Source organism: Bemisia tabaci, chromosome 2 (assembly GCF_918797505.1).
Source record: "Bemisia tabaci chromosome 2, PGI_BMITA_v3".
NCBI classification, from domain to species: Eukaryota; Metazoa; Arthropoda; class Insecta; order Hemiptera; family Aleyrodidae; genus Bemisia; species Bemisia tabaci.
In genome coordinates this window covers 77,445,400-77,466,681 of record NC_092794.1, presented here as the reverse complement: position 1 = coordinate 77,466,681, position 21,282 = coordinate 77,445,400, and the positions used below count along the sequence as shown (strand labels likewise).

The 21,282-nt window shown below is 41.7% G+C and overlaps 2 protein-coding genes across 4 annotated transcripts in view; one reads left to right on the top strand and one right to left on the bottom strand.

The window, feature by feature from the left end:
• Positions 1-18,497, bottom strand: part of LOC140223884 (uncharacterized) — a 526,084-nt gene extending 507,587 nt beyond the window's left edge. The window contains exon 1 of the mRNA XM_072296344.1: positions 1,789-18,497. Coding sequence (XP_072152445.1) covers positions 2,308-3,465 — 1,158 coding nt within the window. The 5' untranslated portion in view covers positions 3,466-18,497 and the 3' untranslated portion in view covers positions 1,789-2,307. The remainder of the gene's footprint in view (positions 1-1,788) is intronic.
• Positions 1-21,282, top strand: part of Nep1 (M13 family metallopeptidase neprilysin 1) — a 150,480-nt gene that overhangs the window by 66,806 nt on the left and 62,392 nt on the right. For all 3 annotated transcript variants that reach the window (XM_019052753.2, XM_072296341.1, XM_072296342.1), the window contains one exon: positions 18,511-18,690. In XM_019052753.2, the coding sequence (XP_018908298.2) occupies positions 18,511-18,690 (180 nt within the window). The remainder of the gene's footprint in view (positions 1-18,510; positions 18,691-21,282) is intronic.

The window sequence follows — 21,282 nt, the reverse complement described above, 5'->3', positions numbered from 1 at the left end:
GGTTCCCATTTTCAGGCAAACAAGGGACTCGGAATGGCCCTCTCATGGATAGACTTCATTGGCGCTCCAGTACATAGCGACTCTTTAATACTCTATGAATCCAGCAGACCGAGTCACCTCCCTTATTAGTCATCCTTAGCCTTTCCCAGAGAGTATGGAAGGTTAGAGGCCCGACTCACCGCTAAGTAATCGAAACAGAAGCGCTCACAGCGCGCTCGCTGGCAACGCACGCAACTACTATTTTCTATTGTTTTCCAGAGACTGGCGGCGGGTTTGTTGCTGCCGGACCACCTCCACGTAGGCAATTTTTCAAACATCGTCCGTCCACAACTCTCGTTCGGCCAATCAGCGCAGTAGTATGGGGAATCCCGCTCGCCGCGCACTCTCGCGCCAACGTACGCAACTTCTTGCTCACGGCTCAACTTCTGTTTCAAATCTTTCGTATCCAGTCGGGCCTAATCCTCCATACTCTCGTGCCTGTCCTGTCAGACCAGTGATGCCAGGCGTACGGATTTATCCGTGCCGCGCGGACATTCCCTATACCGACACGGACCGCGCACAGACAAAAACCTTATGGGAAAAACGCTTCCCTATCTTAAAATATCCGTACGCGTGACGTCACAGAATGACGCTCAGCCAATAGCAGCACGAAGAGCGGTAGAGCGTACGGATTTCGCACACGGAGTACCCGGGAACACTGTGTCAGACGCTTCGCTTGCTCTCTTGAATAGCGTTCTCGATTTCTGTGGCACTCGCTGAGGAAATATTTGTTTACTCACCAAAACGGAACGACTGCATGGCGCAGATGTAACAACAAAAAACATTGTTTTATGACGAACTGCTATCGTAGAAGCGTACATATTTAGAATACTTTCTCTTCATCAAGGCATGTTTTTACTTTCTCGCTCCCATAGGGTAGAGAGGAAGTATTGTCATCCTCCAAAAAAAAAAAAAAAAAAAAAAAGTTGAAATTTCATCATTTCTAGACGTTTTAAGGTCCCAGGAGTAAAAATAACCATACTTGAAAAAATGTGTGTCCGTCCGTGTGGCGTCCCCCAAATCTGTCTACAGCGATATCTCAGAATCTATCTGTTCGATTTCATTCAAAATTGGCACAGGACACCATATTTATGGTCTCCTTATGCACGTCCAACGATTTTGAGGTACGCTAAAATTTGGGGGGGCTACGCTTGAGGAAAGTCGAAATCGGGGGGACTGCGGCCCCTATCCGACCCTCTAGATGGCATGAGAAGAAAATGAAGGAAAGAGAAGAAAGTGGCTAAATGGCAGAGAAAATGGCACGAGGGACCACGACCTTTTATGGGTAAAAGGGCGAAAAACCTAAGAGAAGAAGGAAAATGGCAAACTAGAGAAAGAGAAAACTAAACCTAACCTGGATACCCCCCGCAAATATACAACAACTACTCACATGCTGATAATAAGGCTAGAATGGATGGCGGCTGGCCAAGTCCAAGGCGTAGGGGGGCGGAAGCCCCATGGCAAACTCACATGTCCGCGGCTCAAAATGTGGTGCTTAGCTAGGCATACTAAAAGGCGTGGCGACGGCGTAAAAACATAACTCAAAACTCATCACAAGTGTGAGAAGGCGTAAGCTAACTACACGGCGACGGCGTAATGCAAATGAGGGAGAATGAGAACACAAAACACCTGCGACTGCGCGTAAAAGAAAACAGAACTACTCACTCGTCAAAGTGCTGTCTCGAGTGATAGCTAAAAACTAAAGAAAATGAGAGAGAGAGAGAGTGGAAAGCAAATCATAAACTTTACCAGGATGCTGATGAGAAAAAATGAGCAAAGAAAAAAGACCAAGGTGCTGGAAGAGCAAAAATCCAAAAGGCAAGGCTAGAAGCTGTGACTGCGCAGTGGTCGAGGAAAGCGAAGGACAAGTCGAAGCGCTGGCAACTGGAGAACTGGTTCGCAAGACCAAGCTCAAGTCGAGAGCTCCCGAAAAGTGCAGTTTTCGGAAGGACTCGCTAGAGAGGGCAGAGGTCGCGACCCTGGCCAATCAGGAGCGACGACCCCCCTCATGACATCTATGACGTAGCGTTTGCTGGATGCATCTTCCCCTCTCTCCCCCCTCCTCAGGGCGGCGCGCTCATTCTCCCCCCCTTAAAATGACGACAAGTCATTTTAACTACAAAGGCTACACGGCGACGGCGGAAAAGGCTCCAAACTCAAAGACTGAAAAAGGAAAAATTACATGTATGAGGCGTTAAAGTGGTGTAAAAGGCGTTTAAAAGGCAAGAGATTGCATTGATTAGGCGTTAAAAGGCGTGGTGTTGGCTACTAGTCAGCTCCCCCCCATGAGGGATGCGTGCCGGATGCCGCTCGGAGTTGAACCAATGCAGTAGGTAGGAGATTTACGGTTGGCGGCGATTTGGCAACGCAGATGGTTGGGTCGGCTCCAGAGTGTCGCGAGAAACTGCTGACCGCGGCGTTTACTGAAGGAGCTGTGGCTGGAACTGTCTGGGCGACGGCGGGCGCGGGGCTGGTTCCGGCAGGAACATGTTCGCACAGGAGCGTGTTGTGTTTCTCTGTCGGATGATGCAAACATCGTTTTGTACTGGGACACAACCGGGAGTGGTGTTTGACGGACAGGCAGTTCCAACATCTACTCTCAGCTTTAACTTGGGTACGGCGTTGGGCGACGGTCAAAGATTTTATTTTGTCACATTGCACCAAGGGGTGATTTTCTTCGCACCATTGACAATAGTACGCTCTGCCAGATGCTGGGTTGATTCTCGGCGAGTTCTGGTGAGATGGGGAGGCGTCTGTACTGGGCTTTGTGCTTACACAACATTGGCATGACTGGCTTTGTTCAGAAGTTTGGTTTGAAGAATTTTTATTTTTCTTGGAATTCGAAGAATTTTTCGGTTTGGCTTTCTGACTCCCTGGCGTGGCTTCCGAGCTCGTGACTAAAATCTTAGCTGCTGACGGCGTGGATTTTTGCGTAGGCGGGGCGACGGCGGTTGAAATAGATGATAACAAGGTTTGCTGGTCCTGCTGAGATTTTGTCTCGTTCTGTCGACGGTTTTCCTCTGAAAGTTTTAAGTATGGCAAGCGAGCTAACTTCATGGCACGATCAAAATTTCGTTGAATGTTTGCGGTGTCAGCTTCGGCATCTGCTTCCTCCACATTCAGGTTGAGGCGGGTGATTTCACACTGCCAAACATCAAATTCGTGGGCAAGGCGGCTTAATTCTTGCATCTGGGGTGCGAAAGTGAAGTAATTTTCAGGATTCAGCGTCCGAGATTCTTCCAAAATGTTCAATACAGCTTGGTAGTAGCGATGGCGAGTGGCGACAGGTGCTCTCAGAGCAGGGTCCAAATTTGCGAGATTCATCTCAATTTGTAGTGGCGTTGATTCAGCATCTGGATCTATGTTCATATTCAGTGGCGAAGAGTTGAAATCATTGGCATTGTAGAAGCTTTCTTGTTCCGACATACTTACCGATCAATTAGTAACTAAGAGTCAAACAAGCAGGCTAATATTTACACTACTCACTCAAAATCAGCAAGGCAATAAGTAATTGTGCGAAGGAAAGCCAGAAATCGGTGCTATTTTACAAGGTGAATGCGTAAAATCCCAAAATAGTTAAGGCGTAAGAACACTCTTGTTATCGAAGGAAGGCCAGAGGCAAAACTGCATAGTTTATGTACATTGAGAAGAGAAAGGCATGGAAAGATTATTGTAAGTTGAGAGAAACATGCAAATCAAATCAAAACCAAAATAAAATCATAAAACTAGGCAATTACTATAAAACATAAGCGCCAGGTGATTGTGAATTCTCCGGTGTGAAATGACTAAACTTGTTTCAAGGCATTCGACGTGATAAGAAACAATGGACTACTAAGATTGCGTACCTAAATAGTGACCATTAAAATTCTAATCTAGCTCAAGGCGGGTGAAAACTCAACTCCAATACTGTTTGGCGTGACTAATTTGCAGGCAACAACTAGGCGTATGCAATTTTGCAAAATTTGCAGCGTATGAAATGCTCAGAATTTAGAAAGGCAACGTGGCAAAAGTAAATAATACCAAAAAATTCTAAGACTCTTAGCGTGGCAATAAGTACTGCTTACTATATGCCTTGGCGTAGTAACTAAAACTATAGCGTGGCTACCGAACTAAACTAGATGGCATGCATATCTAATTAAGTCATGTAAATTGCGTGGTTATCTGGCTAATAATTGGCGTTTGTATCAAGATTCATGCAAGTGGCGTGGCTTTCTTAAAGTTTTCAATCAAAACTAAATTGATAGTGGTAATGGCTAAGGCTAGTGGCAAAAAACTGGCGAGGAATGTACTTAACTAAAGAAATGGCGTTGGAAAATCTAATGGCAAATGGAGCTAATTTACTGGCATGGCAATAATGGCAGACAACACGGAAAATAATGGCATTAACTTAAATTACTAAAATATATGCGGTATGAAAGTTCAAAGTATCAATTTAAGAGACGGCTTAAGCCGCGGACAATAACAGTGAGAGAGCCTCCCCTACATTCGGACAGGCAGCTCGGCATGTGAGAAATGAAATGCATATTATGGGTATCCAGGTAAAAATTGAAGGCAAGAAAGATAAAGCGACAGCAAGAATGTTTTGGGGTTTTCTAAGATTTTGTTTTTTTTTTTTTTTTTTTTTCCTAAGTAAGTAAATGGTAATTGCAATATGAAACTGGCATAATTAAAACTAAGAATGGTAAAGTAGCATGATCAGATGTAAGGCATGATTAAAATTAAGGATGGCAAGGTAGCGTGATCAGATATAAGGCATGATCAAACTTTTCAAATGGCAGGTATCTTGGAAACACAAATTAATGCCTCAACTAAAAGGCGTTCCAACAACATACAAGCGAATGGCAAGGCGGCACAACTAAAACCTAAAATTAAAGTTGGCAAAACCAAAAGAAAGAAGGAAAAGGCGCCCAATTTTAAATCTAAAACTTCAAGTTGGGAAAAACCAGAAAGAGATAAGGCAAGGCGGCACAACTTAAAATCGAAAATTAAAAGTTGGCAAAACCAAAAGAGAGAAGGCGAGGCGGCACAACTCAAAATCTAAAATTTAAAGCTGGCAAAACCAAAGAGAGAAGGAAAGGCGCCCAATTTAAAATCTAAAACTTCAAATTGGGAAAAACCAGAAAGAGATAAGGCAATGGCGGCACAACTAAAACCTAATATTAAAGTTGGCAAAACCCAGGAGAGATAAGGCGAGGAGGTCCAACTTAAAATCTAAATATTAAAGCTGGTATGACCAAAGAGATAAGGCAAGGCGCCCAACTTAAATCCGTAGATTAAAGATGGGAAAAACCAGAGGAGAAGAGGCGAGGCGGCACAACTTAAAATCGAAAATTAAAAGTTGGCAACCAAAAGAGAGAAGGAAAGGCGCCCAATTTAAAATCTAAAACTTCAAATTGGGAAAAACCAGAGGGGAAGAGGCGAGGCGCACAGCTTAAAATCAAAATATTAGAAACTGTCAAGAACCAAGAAAGAAGGAGAGGCGCCCAACTTGAAATCTAAAAATTAAAGATGGGAAAACCAAAAGTGAAAAGGCGCGGCGCACAGCTTAAAAACTAGAAATTAAGGTTGGCGTAACCAAAGAGATAAGGCGAGGCTTACAACTTAAAATCTAAGTTTTAAAAAACTGGCGTGACCCAAAGACAGTGCAAGACTGCACAGCTCTAAACTAGAATTTGAAAGGTGGCATGGACTGGAAAATAAAGTGGCAAGGCGGCCCGACTAAAATTTAGAAGTTGGCATGGACCAAAGAAAGTGCAAGACTGCACACTTAAAACTAAAATTTTAACGCATGCATAGTCCAGAAAAGGTAGTGGCGAGGCGGCCAAACTTAAACTCTAAGCTTAACTAATCTAAACTTAAAATTAAAAAATTTGGCGTGGACCAAAGGAAAAGTGCAAGGCTGCACACTTAAAACTAGAATTTTGAAGCATGCATAACCCAAAAAGGGTAGTGGCGAGGCGGCCAAACTTAAAATCTAAGCTTAACTAATCTAAACTTAAAAACTAAAATTTGGCGTGGACCAAAGGAAAAGTGCAAGGCTGCACACTTAAAACTAGAATTTTGAAGCATGCATAACCCAAAAAGGGTAGTGGCGAGGCGGCCAAACTTAAAATCTAAGCTTAACTAATCTAAACTTAAAAGCTAAAATTTGGCATGGGCCGAAAGAGAATGGCATGGCAGCCTTTAGCGTGGCACAACTAAGGATGAGCTAAAGCCAAACTGGCTTGTTGGAGTGGCGTGGCAACATAATTAAATAATTAAAATTATGAAAAAATGTGAGCCAGCATGCAATAAGAGAGGCGATGGCAAATGCTTATGATCCTAGTTATGTCTAAAGGTCTACAGAACAAAATTGTTCTAATGCGTGGCCAGAATAAATTCAAAAGCATTATTTTCCACATCCAAACAATTAAGGTAATAACTAATGCTCCAAAATAGGAGTTATGGCAGAGGAAAATTTGAAAGATAAACTATACTAAGTGCTTAAGGCTAAGGGCGATGGAAAAATTTCAAGTAAGATTCAAGGTAAAATGATAAAATCTCATGGCGTTGTTAAGCTGATTCATTGCACTGTAATGCAATCCGGCCCGAGGGACCAATGAGGAAAGTCGAAATCGGGGGGACTGCGGCCCCTATCCGACCCTCTAGATGGCATGAGAAGAAAATGAAGGAAAGAGAAGAAAGTGGCTAAATGGCAGAGAAAATGGCACGAGGGACCACGACCTTTTATGGGTAAAAGGGCGAAAAACCTAAGAGAAGAAGGAAAATGGCAAACTAGAGAAAGAGAAAACTAAACCTAACCTGGATACCCCCCGCAAATATACAACAACTACTCACATGCTGATAATAAGGCTAGAATGGATGGCGGCTGGCCAAGTCCAAGGCGTAGGGGGGCGGAAGCCCCATGGCAAACTCACATGTCCGCGGCTCAAAATGTGGTGCTTAGCTAGGCATACTAAAAGGCGTGGCGACGGCGTAAAAACATAACTCAAAACTCATCACAAGTGTGAGAAGGCGTAAGCTAACTACACGGCGACGGCGTAATGCAAATGAGGGAGAATGAGAACACAAAACACCTGCGACTGCGCGTAAAAGAAAACAGAACTACTCACTCGTCAAAGTGCTGTCTCGAGTGATAGCTAAAAACTAAAGAAAATGAGAGAGAGAGAGAGTGGAAAGCAAATCATAAACTTTACCAGGATGCTGATGAGAAAAAATGAGCAAAGAAAAAAGACCAAGGTGCTGGAAGAGCAAAAATCCAAAAGGCAAGGCTAGAAGCTGTGACTGCGCAGTGGTCGAGGAAAGCGAAGGACAAGTCGAAGCGCTGGCAACTGGAGAACTGGTTCGCAAGACCAAGCTCAAGTCGAGAGCTCCCGAAAAGTGCAGTTTTCGGAAGGACTCGCTAGAGAGGGCAGAGGTCGCGACCCTGGCCAATCAGGAGCGACGACCCCCCTCATGACATCTATGACGTAGCGTTTGCTGGATGCATCTTCCCCTCTCTCCCCCCTCCTCAGGGCGGCGCGCTCAACGCTCAATTGTCCATTTTTAGCAAAATCACACGGAAAGCTCATTTTGAAAGACTGTAAATTTTGAAAAATGTCTTTAATTCTTTAACAATGGGCATCAAGCACATCACCTGGGTCATTAATTTAAGTTCCAAAAAGATCTTTGGACTAAACTCAAAATTCAAGAGATACGAGGCCCAAAAGTAGGGCACTTTGCTCCGCGAAACAGCTCATTTTCAAGGACTGTAAATTTGAAAAAAAATAAAAAAAAATGCCTTCAATTCTTCGAAAGTTGGCATAAGAGCACCACCTGGTTCATTAATTTAAGTTCCTACGAGGTCTTTGGACTAAACTAAAAATTGAAGGGTTACGCGTCATATAGCGAGGAGAGCACTTCGGTCACACGGAGAGCTCATGGACTGTAGATTTTGAAAAAATGCCTTTAATTCTTTGAAAGTTGGCTCAAAAGCACCATCTGAGTCATTAATTTAAGTTCCTAAAGAATTCATGGACTAATCTCATAATTGCAGAGGGGCCGATAGGAAACGCTCAATTCTCTGATAAATGAGTCGGAGCGCTTCTAGATAATAGCAGCAAACGCTTTGAGTCAGGTGAAACCTAGGAATTCAAATGCATTATATAATGCATCATATACTATTTCCAAAATTACTCCGTAGGTAATCACAAAGCAAAATTAGACAACTAATTAGATACATACTCACATTACAAAGGTACTATGAATCATCAAGCTAACGCCAAGAACTGACACTTAGATCTTTATTAAAAACTAATATGTTTGTTGTTAATGAATTTAGAATCCCGGCAGATTCCATCTTTTGCGGTTCCTTTTTACGAGGTACTAAGCACAAATATAATGTAATAATTCGGCACAAATATGACTGATTTAATGCTTGTTAATGAAGGAGGTTATAATTGTTATAACGTGACGTTTGTTGACTTGTCTCTGGTTGACGTTTGTCGATGGCGCTCTCTATTGTTTTCGCTTTGAGTTACGGGGATACGCGGTAAGGAGATGGCGCTCCTGGCGGGCGTGTCGTGAACCTTCCAGCAGGTAGATTCGCCCGCCAAATTTAAAATTTGGGAGATGCTAAGCGAAAACCGTTTAGTTTTAAGACTATTTGAACATCGAATAGTCATTCTACCCATTCAAGTAGATATTTGATGGCTTTTGACCGTGCTTAAGGAGAGATTATAATATAAAATCGTATCTGAAGTATGATGTCAATGAATCTAATGGATCCTAATGAATCGTAGAAAAGCTAAGATTTTTACGGATCGCCATCTTTGACAGGAGACTTAGTTAATCAATTACATATTTAATTGAAGATGCCTCATAAAATCAACAAGTCGAGTCCGAATATATGAATTCACCACATATCGCGAAGACATTTACAATGAAGTTCAATGGTTTGAATAAAAATTTCATAACTATTATCCTGTGATCAAAATTCCAATCAAACTTTATGATTTTGTAAAATTGGCAGTATTTTTCTAAATATTCCAGTAAAAGTGTCTATGCCGGCGCGAAGCGCCGGCTCGAGCGAGAAAGTCCCGTGCGGTCCCCGCACCAATCCGCTAAGCGGATGGGGGGGCGAAGCCCCCCAAATGCCGGCGCGTAGCGCCGGTACGCGGCGCGAAGCGCCGCGCATAAATTGGCCGGAGGCCAATTTTTTCTTCTTTAGTCAGCAAACAAATGTTTTTCATACATCAAAGGCAGATGAAAATAACATAACAAACAATCAACTGAAAATAATGAAAAAAATAATTTAAGAAAAACTAATGAAGTGACAAATCGATTTGAAGACGCAACTGTATGGTAGAGTACCTGTGTAGCGAGAGTATAAACAGGTGTGAAACTCTAAAAATCCAGAAGGAGGCCTCATTCACTGAGGCCTCCGCGACCAAAGTTAGGGCCCTAAAAGGCAGCCAACCCGTGAATTCAAAAACGATTTATTAGTATAATTGTCACGACCCGTCGTTTGCAAAGCACGTATTTGACATGGTTTTTGCATAAAACTCTTTTTTACGGAAGATCGCACATTTACGAACATTCTTAGCCATCTTGGTCTGAATTGGAATCTAAAGATTATGGCAGTGAAATTTCATGTGTCAAAGGGCTGGCTTCTCTTTTGAGCCCTAAGCCTTCCATGAAGCAAGCTGTCCATACTCTCGCTATACAGGTATAGTCTACCTCATGAAGGTTCGCGAAGCGGGTGACCGGGGGTTCAGAAGGGAACCCCCGGCCTAGCCGTGGGTTCAGTGTTCACAATATACATATATATGGGTTTCTAAAGAGGGTTCCTTCTCGTGCTCAATTCTTACATCTTGATGCAAGGACCGAAATGTCCTACCAACGACACAATTAAATACTTACATTTAACGCCGATCCGGTGAAAATGGGGATTTAAGGCCAGAGATCGTCTCCTCCAGTTTCTTAAAGGGTACGGAACTGGAGAAGACGGTCTGTGAGTCAACATGTACCTTAACCTTTAGTTAGTCATAACTCAACCCAACGGACCCTGCCTTTCAGTATCGAGGAGGGTAAACATGGGAACTTGGGAACACTTCCTTGCCGGGCAGTGGTAGGAGGAAGTGAAAAATTGGTCAAGTTTTATTGAGTGCTTTAAAATTGTGCATGTAAATGGGAATCTTGGCAGAATTTTGCACAGTGGTCGGAGAAAGTAAAGACATTTGGATTGCATTTTGCAAGAAAGAACCAAGAGCATTCCAGTGCTGCTAGGATTGTGCGACTTGCATTCTTTGCAATAAAATGATTAAAATGATGCAAAAAATTAATTCTTCAAAGATCATTTTTGTCTTGAATTTATTGTTTGCTGGCATTAAAGATAAAACTTATTAAGATGCTCTGTTTATGTTTGCAAGGTAAACATAGTTGCTCAATCTTAGCAACATTTGAATGCTCTTATTGGTTCTTTTTTTGCAAAATTTAATCCACTCGATATGAATGGAGCGCTTGCATGCGTAAGGGATTTGCGATTTACGTACTGATTCCGTAGTAAAATTTCGCGAGAAACACGATGGTATCACTCCTCTCCTCTGAAATCAACTCCAAAGCCCAAAAAGTGGCGCTCCGCTTCGCTCCGCAGCCCCACGGTGGATCGAGTCAATAGTAGAGGTCGGTCATGGGCGACGAAAAAAAAAGTCGGATTTTAAATAATTTTTCTTGGTTTTCTAGTAGCCAAGCCTCCAAAATGAACGTATCCATGGTTCAAGGGTCTTTGAACCCTTCCCCTTTGACATGCGGGTTGGCTAAAGTTGACATTGCAGGTGGTATCAAATTTGCCGTCTGATTCTCAAGGTTTTATTTCGCTTTTGCATGAGTTCTGTGGCAGATTAATCAAAATTTCAATTAAACATGCTTATTTTCCTTCCTCTAAGGAACATTTTGGTATATCATTAATGTGCACTGGCATATTTTTGGGAGGACCAAAACCACCTCCAAAACTTGCTTTGAAAAACGCCCAAAAAATGTTAAGATAACTCGATAAAAAAATGTCCACAAAAGTCCGCAAAATCCTTTGTTGGGTTGCCTCTTGTACACTATCAGGAATGACATTATGTAATAATTAGCCGCTAATATCCGCTAATCTGCAAAAACGGTCCATTTGAATGATAGGAAGTTGCGCCTACTGGGAATCCAATCTTATTCTAATGTCATCAATAAAATCGTGCATCACACGATATCCTTCAATCTCAGTATTTTTTCTACCGTCTACTGATTTTGGCTGATTTTTTTATGTTTTGACGAGACATTAACCTCCTGCTAGTCTATGAAGCTAATTCGATTAGTGTTATACTGTGCGATAAAGTTTAAGGTGTATGTTTTGCGCATTGTTAATTTCACATGTCCCGTTTAGTGCAAAATGTCTTCAACATACCTAGAACTCTTCCATGAAGAGCTTCGAGATTTCTATGATGAAAATCGGTTGTGGGTTGAAAAAAAAAGGAATACAAGAAATTTCTTCAAGAGACATTGGTCCTTCTCAGAGGTTCTTCAAGGGATCAGAACTTGCATGAAAAATAAATTTCCTCCTATTTTAATATTTTTTCAATAAAAATGATTCAAACTTCACTCCAAACTTCAAGGAACAAAACGAAATAATGGAAAATGATATACTTTTTTTTTTTTTTTACATTCAATTTTTTATATTTTGTGGTAAGTATCATCATTAATATAAACTTCGAAGGATTCAGACTTTCAGCGATTCTACCTTTTTCTATTTCACTCGAGGGGAAGTGTCCCCTCCCTGACTCTCTTCCCCACCCGGTGACTGACGCTGCGCTGTGCTGAACGGTTCAGCCTGAACCTTTCCCCTACGTCTGACCGTTCCCCACTCCTCTGTCAATCGAACCATGCCACCGCTTTTACGTATTGTCGCTCGCCCGCCCAGGTACCTACCGGCCAGCGGTCATTTGATGATAAATCTCGCTCATGCTCCTACGCAGCTACGCAATGATTACGCCAGCGAATTACCTTCCAAATAATTAGAATTTCTTCGATAATAGTTTTCTTTATTTATTCGACGGTATTTTTTCTCTGTTCTACTGTGATTTCCTTGGTTCTCTACTGTGTTTGACTGTGTTGAAATTTATATTAATACTCACACGGAGAAAAACACTTCGTGCATGGGACCCGACGTTGAGATCATATGAATCTCTTAAAACTTGAGGTCCAGCTGCCGAAATTCGGGTCAGAAATCTGAAACACTTCGGTATGTACCGAGTACTTCAGATGTGTGACCTGAAACCTTCGGTATATACCGAACTACTTCAATTGTCTGACCCGAACTTCGGCAGATGGACCTTAACTTTTCGGATGCGTGATCCGAAAACTTCAGAGATCCATATGATCTCAGCTTCGGGTTCCATGCACAAAATTTTTTTCTCCGTGTTTCCTTTTAGGGCACGCAACTAAAATTTCAGTAAATTTTTTTCAGAAAAGTAAAAAAAAAAAAAAAAAAGTGGCTAACAATGGTTCCTCACCTTCTCGTGGTGTTGGCTGTTTGTACTAAGTGAGAACCGTCCATTTTAAGATATAGTCTATTTCTTGCCCTGCCATTATTATTTTACAAGTTAATTGTGGAGTGAGAATTCCATAATGTTTTCTATGAAATCTTCAAAATATAGTGATTAAAAATTTGCAACTACTACAAAATCGGCTCGCGAAGCGAGCCAAATGTCACTCGCGTAGCAAGTGACCGGGGGTCCAGGGGGCTTAGCCCCCGGCTAGGAGTGACGGGCGCGCGAAGCGCGCCCAGAACGGCTAGTACCCATAATAATCTTCAAGGATGACTCGATAAAAAGAAGCTACAGTATATGCATCTCTTTTTACTTTCTCGCTCTCCTAGGGTAGAGAGGAAGTATTGTCATCCTCCAAGAAGAAAAAAAAAAAAGTTGAAATTTCATCATTTCTAGACGTTTTAAGGTCCCAGGAGTCAAAATAACCATACTTGAAAAAATGTGTGTCCGTCCGTCCGACGTCCCCCAAATCTGTCTACAGCGATATCTCAGAATCTATTTGTTCGATTTCGTTCAAAATTCTCACAGAACACCATATTTATGGTCTCCTCATGCACGTCAAACGATTTTGGGGTACGCTAAAATTTGGGGGGGCTACGCTAAATTGTCCATTTTTAGCATAATCACACGGGAAGCTCATTTTGAAAGACTGTAAATTTTGAAAAATGCCTTTAATTCTTTAACAATGGGCATCAATCATATCACCTGGGTCATTAATTTAAGTTTCTAAAAGATCTTTGGACTAAACTCAAAATTCAAGGGATTACGAGGCCCAAAAGTAGGGCACTTTGCTCCGCGACATCACACAAACAACTCATTTTCAAAGACTGTAAATTTGAAAAAAAATAAAAAAAAATGCCTTCAATTCTTCGAAAGTTGGCATAAGAGCACCACCTGGTTCAATAATGTAAGTTCCTATGAGGTCTTTAGACTAAACTAAAAATTGAAGGGTTACGCGTCACATAGCGAGGAGAGCACTTCGGTCACACGGAGAGCTCATGGACTGTAGATTTTGAAAAAAATGCCTTTAATTCTTTGAAAGTTGGCTCAAAAGCACCATCTGAGTCATTAATTTAAGTTCCTAAAGGATTCTTGGACTAATCTCATAATTGCAGAGGGGCCGATAGGAAACGCTCAATTCTCTGATGAATGAGTCGGAACGCTTCTAGATAATAGCAGCAAACTCTTTGAGTCAGGTGAAACCCAGGAATTCAAATGCATTATATAATGCATCATATACTATTTCCAAAATTACTCCGTAGGTATACACCAAGCAAAATTAGACAACTAATTAGGTACTCACATTACTTACATAGGTACTATGAATCATCAAGCTAACGCCAAGAACTGACACTTAGATCTTTATTAAAAACTAATATGTTTGTTGTTAATGAATTTAGAATCCCGGCAGATTCCATCTTTTGCGGTTTCTTTTTACGAGGTACTAAGCACAAATATAATATAATAATTCGGCACAAATATGACTGATTTAATGCTTGTTAATAAAGGAGGTTATAATTGTTATAACCTGGTTATAACCTGAGGTTTGTTGACGTTTGTCGACAGCATCAAGGAGATGGCGCTCTCTATTGTTTTCGCTTTGAATTACGGGGATACGCGGTAAGGAGATGGCGCTCTTGGCGGGCGTGTGGTGAACCTTCCAGCAGGTAGATTCGCCCGCCAAATTTAAAATTTGGGAGATGCTAAGCGAAAACCGTTTAGTTTTAAGACTATTTAAACATCGAATAGTCATTCTACCCATTAAAGTAGATATTTTGTTGGTGTTCCATTTTCAATCTAATGTTAATGCTGTAAACTTGTCAACCTCGCATTTTATATTAGCATGCGTGCGCATCTGTTGCTCTCAGCTGTCTTTTTGTCTTTTGAGGTTATATTACATAATAAAAGTAAGAGGCTTAAGCCATGTCGCCTACTAAAGCTCTTCTTCTCTTTTCTCCTTTTTCTTTTTCCGCTGTGCATTAATCTAACTCTACGACATATTTGATGGCTTTTGACCGTGCTTAAGGAGAGATTATAATATAAAATCGTAACTGAAGTATGATGTCAATGAATCTAATGGATCCTAATGAATCGTAGAAAAGCTAAGATTTTTACGGATCGCCGTCTTTGACAGGAGACTTTGTTAATCAATTACATATTCAATTGAAGATGCCTCATAAAATCAACAAGTCGAGTCCGAATATATGAATTCATCACATATCGCGAAGACATTTACAATAAAGTTCAGTGGTTTGAATAAAAATTTCATAACTATTATCCTGCGATCAAAATTCCAATCAAACTTTATGATTTTGTGAAATTGGCAGTATTTTTCTAAATATTCCAGTAAAAGTGTCTCTGCAGGCGCGGAGCGCCGGCAAAAGTGAGAAAGTGTTGTGCGATTCTCGCACCATGATGGGGGCGAAGCCCCCCCACATGCCGGCGCGAGGCGCCGGTACGCGGCGCTCGCGCCGCGCATAAATTGGCCGGAGGCCAATTTTTTTTATTTCTTTAATAAATTGATCTATTTTTTGAAAGATGCATATTTGTTGAATAACTGAAAGAGCAGGGGTTCATAAAAATGAAACCGTTTATCGATTGGCTGGAGGAAAAGAGAAGAAAAATGAACATTATCAGAATTTTCCGTATATGTGTCAGTATGCAATCGCGAGAAACCAATTAACATGAATAAAAAACGATGTTAGAAGAAATTGAAAGAAATATGGCAACCTTCGTGGTGAGGGGACTTACTCCTCAAGTAATGTCTTTGAGTCAAGTTTTGCAAAATTCTTCTTTATGTAAGACGCGTACGGTCCCATTCGCCGAAAGTAACGTGAAAAATAAGCTATCAAGGATGGGATTTTCAATAGTCATGAAAAAGTGTGTCAAAATTGTACTAAAACTCGTTATTCGGCTATACCTAATATGTTCAAAAATGGAATCTACGACGTAAAATACACCAAGCAAGGGTAATTTTCTCTGCACTAAGGGCGGAAAATCTCTGTAATCAGAGAAAATGACACGCGTGATGCGCGATGACCGACCCCTCCCATTGACTCGATCCACCAAGCTCCCCCCCCTCCAAACCCCCCAAAACGCGCTCTTCGCTCGCATCTTTTCAGTCGTTTCTAATTATTTTAAGTAACCCTTATATTCACTGCGGGAAGGAAAGTTTATTTGCCGAAGTGGGAGCAAGAGTCTTGCAATTTACCAATATTATTAATCTTCCCAGCCATTTTTTTTTTCGAATTTTGAAAATAGTTGTAACGGTTGAAAGGGCGAGACTTTCCTCAAAGACAGATATGCAACAAACAGTTTGTCTAAAAGCTTTCACCCCCTGATCAACTGCGCGGCCCCGCTCCGGCTTGCTCCCCTCATGCTGCACATCCCCCGCTTAAAACTTTCAAAGCTCGCCATTTTTAAACGGCTCAGTCGATTTTCTCAAATTCAATACCAAACCATTCCCAGGGGAAAAAATACCACCCATAAAAATTCCAGCTCAAAATATTCGTTTTAACTCGAGTTATCGAGTGGACAAGATTTGTCCTTCCTCCACTTTTGAGTTCCACCCTTCGAAATCTATTGCCTCTCATTTCAATTCTTCTTCTTTTTTGGCAGAATAGTAGCTCCAATGAGGATCTACAAAATGGAAACAATTTGGTCAAAATATTTTGCAACGTAAGAAAGATATAACTACTTAAAAATCGAAAATTCTTAAAAAGGCAGAAATCCTCTCTATTCAGATTCTAATAAAATCATTTTTAAGATGCTCGATGGACGAGGTAAGGAAGGGGAGTAAGACCGTCGATAGGCAAGAGTTGAGGAAGGGGATTTCCAACGTCCGTAAGTGGGATCGCATGAGGTGCGTGAACGAATCAGAGGATTCGAGCCGGCGCGGCAGCGCTGCAGCAGGAAGCATTCCGCTGGTAACTACAATCAGTCATAGAATAATAGCTACCAGAAGGGCGGCAGTCGGCCAACCTTGCTCCGGTTCTTGAAATATCCGCGACCCTCGCTCAGCCTATTGCTTCAAATTTCGCGGGGATAAAGAGCAAAGTCCGCCTCGAAAAAGTGACCATGTGGCGACAAAAAAAAAGAAAAAAAAATTAAAAAAAGAAAGAAAGAAAAAAAAGGTAATATGCCCCCTCTAGAGAACAGGGAGCTTGGGGGGGGGAGGGGGAGACTAAGAGAAATATGATGAACAATGGCAGACTTGCCAGACCAGTCAAGGTACAACGGCTAGACCGCGCCTCTTGCCCTAAGGAAAAGATGAATAGATGAGAGCAGTAAAGGTAAGGGACTAGGCGGGGTAAGGCGGATTGGCCAGACCGTGCCTCTTGCTCTTAGTCAGAAGGGAAAGAGAAAAATGGATGAAATTTGACAAGAAGGGGGAACTAACGATAGTAACGAAAGGGCGGGATCAATGATAACAACAAGTAAATACTTGTTCGGGACTGAGACCTTGTATTCTAACCACAAAAATAGATCTTCTAAAAGGACGATCTTAAATAAGATATCATGATAGGAGTATTTTCATAATATCTTTTAAATCTTCGTCTCAATTGGTTTCCTGTAGTTATAATTTTATTTAGAGGTTGAGTGAAAGGGTGAGTTTTCTGTGTAGCCTGCATTTAATTTTCTTTCAAAAGAAGATCTGTCACAATTTTTAACTAGAAATGTTTAGTGATCCTTACTCCTTATTTCCATAAAAATTTCAACATTCCCCACTCCATTTCGTCAATTTCGGCCAGCGTGAGAGGTAGCATCAATTTCAAAATTTAACGTAATACAAAAATTGTAAAAAAGGAAGAAAACCTAACAATCGACTCCCGGGGCATAACCAAAAGATTTGAGGACAAATCTCAAAAGACTGAGTGGCCAGAGTGGCATATGGTGATCAGGGAAATCCACTCGTGAGTTTCCGTAGCGTTTCGAGCCAGAGTGAGAGGTAGAATCGCGTCTGTCCTTTTCGCTAAAAAACACTTGTTTTCCGGCGGCAGCCATGTGCTGATTCAGCTATCCCCTCTGCTGGCCCGCGGCGCTTCGGAGGCAACGAGGACGAGGATCCCTGGTCGTGACTGCAGATCTAGGTGGACGAGAGCTTCCGTAGCGCGCGGAGCTCGACCTCGGGATGAGTTTTTGTAGGATTTGACGAGTTGGATGAGTAGGTTATGTTGGATATGTCGGATACCCCGAATCGATACAGTTAGTTTTTCTTGTCTCTTTCGCTTTCTTTTTTTCTTCAGTTTATTTTCTCATTTTTTCTCTCATATTGATCAGTGTTATCTATTGTTGTGATTAGAATACAAGGTCTCAGCCCCGAACAAGTATTTACTCATTGTTATCATTAATTCTGCCCTTTCGTTACTATTGTTAGTCTCCCCCCCCCCCTTCTTGTCACATTTCATCCATTTTTCTGTTTCCCTTCCGACTAAGAGCAAGAGGCACGATCTGGCCGTTGTCTTGATTGGTCTGGCCAATCCGCTTTTAGTCACTTACCTTTACTGCTCTCATCTATTCACCTTTTCCTCAGGGCAAGAGGCGCGGTCTGGCCGTTGTCTTGACTAGTCTCGTCAGTTAGCCCTTGGGGTTGCTCCATTCTTTTTCCTCGGACAAGGGAAAGAGGTATGACATATATACGTACATACATACATGGCTCAGATGTTAAAAGCACCAAATAAACGCATCTACTAACCACCCATACATACATAAATACATACCTACATACATACATTTGTGTACTACCCTTTTTTCATCACGGCCTGTTGTTTTTTACCTGCAACCAATGCAACTTTTAAAAATGGCAATGGGCATAGCTCCGTCTGCAGGGGAACGCACCCACGCCCTTTACCGGTTACCTTTTACAAAAGTATTATTTGATTAAAGCAAGTGAGTTGAATTTCAGCTAGACCAAATAATTTTTGGATTGCCAAGCCGAGATTACTTCTTGAAGGAGAGTAGTAAAGCGGCACTGACGGCTTACCATCGCTACATGTCCGAAGTAGCCGTCTTACTCGGGGCCAACGTCTCAACTGTCTCAGCTGAACTCCTTGAAATGCTCAACTTCGAAATCAATCTTGCAAACGTAAGTCCCTTAAGTATGAAGAATAACTTACTAAACGATCATGTTTAATCGTGTGCTAACACTAAGTTCTTTTCTTTTTTTATTCATTTAGCCGTCGATAAATTTATTCATTTTCTTAATAAGTATTATTCCAGAACAAGCAGAAACTGATCCATAATGGAGAATTTGCATGCAAATGTTTTATTACTTCATCTAAAAGTGCTTAACGAGCTGATTTCATAGAAGTTTTCATAATTTTTTTCTGATATGGGAAATACTATTTTAACTGGATTTAAAAGTGAGAAAATGTACCACCTAGTGACGTCATCTGCTGGCATTTCCCATTTAAACACACGTATTCTAGCAGATTATATAATTTTGTCATGTCTTCTCCTATAATTGTTAAATTCATGAAGCAAGGGTATCCTCGTGATCCGTTCACTCTGTAGTTTCCACTTAAACACGAAATTCATCAACTTTCAGACACCTGCAAATTCATTATTATGCTGTCCCCGTCTTGGGAACGTTCCCGCTGCAACGTCCCCGCTATGTTGACACAACAACGTTTACGCGGGAACGTTCCGGAACCAGTACTTAATACATGGACGCCCACGTAGAATTACACGTTCCGGTATACGTTGCATTCCACGTGAAAGGTTTCATGGGAAACGTTAAATTCTACGTTGTTGTCAACGTTGAAATTGTTATCTGGGATATTTTTGGTCTCGAATTCTTACAAGACAGGCTTAAAATCTATACCTAATCTTACAAACGTAGAATTCTCTCGTAAGTTGGGCGGTGCGGCGGCAGGAAAACTTGAAACGGGGATGGGGCTAAATTATCATAATAAACACGTTAAGCATTCACATCAAACGAGCGGTGGAGAGAGGGAGGGGGAGAGAGGGGGGAGAGATGGGGTGGGGGAGAAGAATGGAAAGTAAATTAAACAGGTTCGAAACACTGTAAAACCCGTCACTATTCTAAATCAAGTGATGCCAGTTCATAATCTCTGTATCAGAAATTGCGCACCTCTTAAGCTTTTTTTTAGAAATATGAGTATCCTCGCCCCTACTTCGCCCCCATGAAATCACTCTTATTCCAAATGAAACAATTTCACGTAATTCTGGTACCACTAGATTGTGCCTTCATTTTGAATTTTCCAGTGTGTCATTACTAGGCTGGAGCGTTTTTGGAAATATTTTTTCCCAGCAATGGAAATAGTACGAAAATGGTGAAATGGTCTAAAAAAAACGCATGATTTTTTCCCAATTTTTTTCATCGCCTGGACTGACGCTGAACTCGAAAATTACAAAAAATTCACGTTATTAGACAATAAATTGGTGGCCATGGCAAATACGACACAAACGCAGAGGCTTAAAGTTGTTGGGACTTAAATTTTCAACACAACTTTTTCTTATCGTTATTTCCCTCAGCGCAGCCGCCTTCGTATAAAACTCGAAAAATCCTTATTTTTTCTTAGAAATTTGGTAAAATTTCTCGTTGTCCAGGAAAAGTACGGAAGGAAGAGGGCTAACTCGGAACAAATTGCGTAACAGACTTTCTCAATTAGAGTACCATCATTGGGTCCCCTAGCGTAAATATTACCTTGCGGCGAGCTAACCATCACCTTGCGGCAAGGTATCGGCCTTACCATCCTCTCCAAGCCCTATCCGAGCCCTCGCCGAACCAGTTCAAGGAACTCGACGACTGGGAATAAAACCGTATGACAACACTGTAGACCCAAATCCAGACGCAGGGCGCGAAAAAGGCGACACAGCATCGGGAAATACCCCGTGTTGGGTTTTGATTTTCGTCTCCAACGTTGCCATGCATAATTATTCCCAGTCGTTAAGTTCCACGAACTGACCCGGCGAGGGCTCGAAGAGGGTGGCAAGGCCGATACCTTGCCGCAAGGTGATGGTTAGCTCACCGTAAGGTAATATTTTCGCTAGGGATCGTCCTAAACAACACCCAACATACAAAAAGTTTGCCACGGTTTGACCGCGGAATACCCCTTAAAATTCCTGAAATGAAAAAAGGCAGCTGTGATTCAACGATTAAAGACATTTTAAATTTGCAACTAGTGTCAGGCGAGGTGTCCTTTCCTATGAAATTTTGGTCGTCAATTTCAAATATCACTAATATGGTAGACTGACTGCAAAAAGTTAAGGGACGGGTCATAAACTGGAGGATTTGAAGGGATGTGCAATGTGCATTTTCATTCAAGAGAGAAATATTTATTACAATTGGGCTCGTTTCCCATCTTTAACTTAACTTATAACCACGGATCGAGTGAGAAAATAAAGTAGGAAGGAGGCAGATAGGTAAATCAGTGAGTGAAATTTCTCATTTACCTAACATTCTGGTGTGTTAAAATGAAATAAGTTGGTTTAAAATGACGGAGTGAGGCTGCGTCAGCGAATATTGTGACGATCATCGACATTTGGACGTATGTCTATCAAACGGACCAAAGCGCCATCGGAGGAGGAAGGTAGAGGGGGGCTTGGAATTGGCGGCGGAATCGGGCGTCCGGCTATTATCCCGTCCTATACTCGCAATGCTTTTCCATGGCGCTTAGGTCCGTTTGACAGAACGCGCTATCCGGCATTCTAA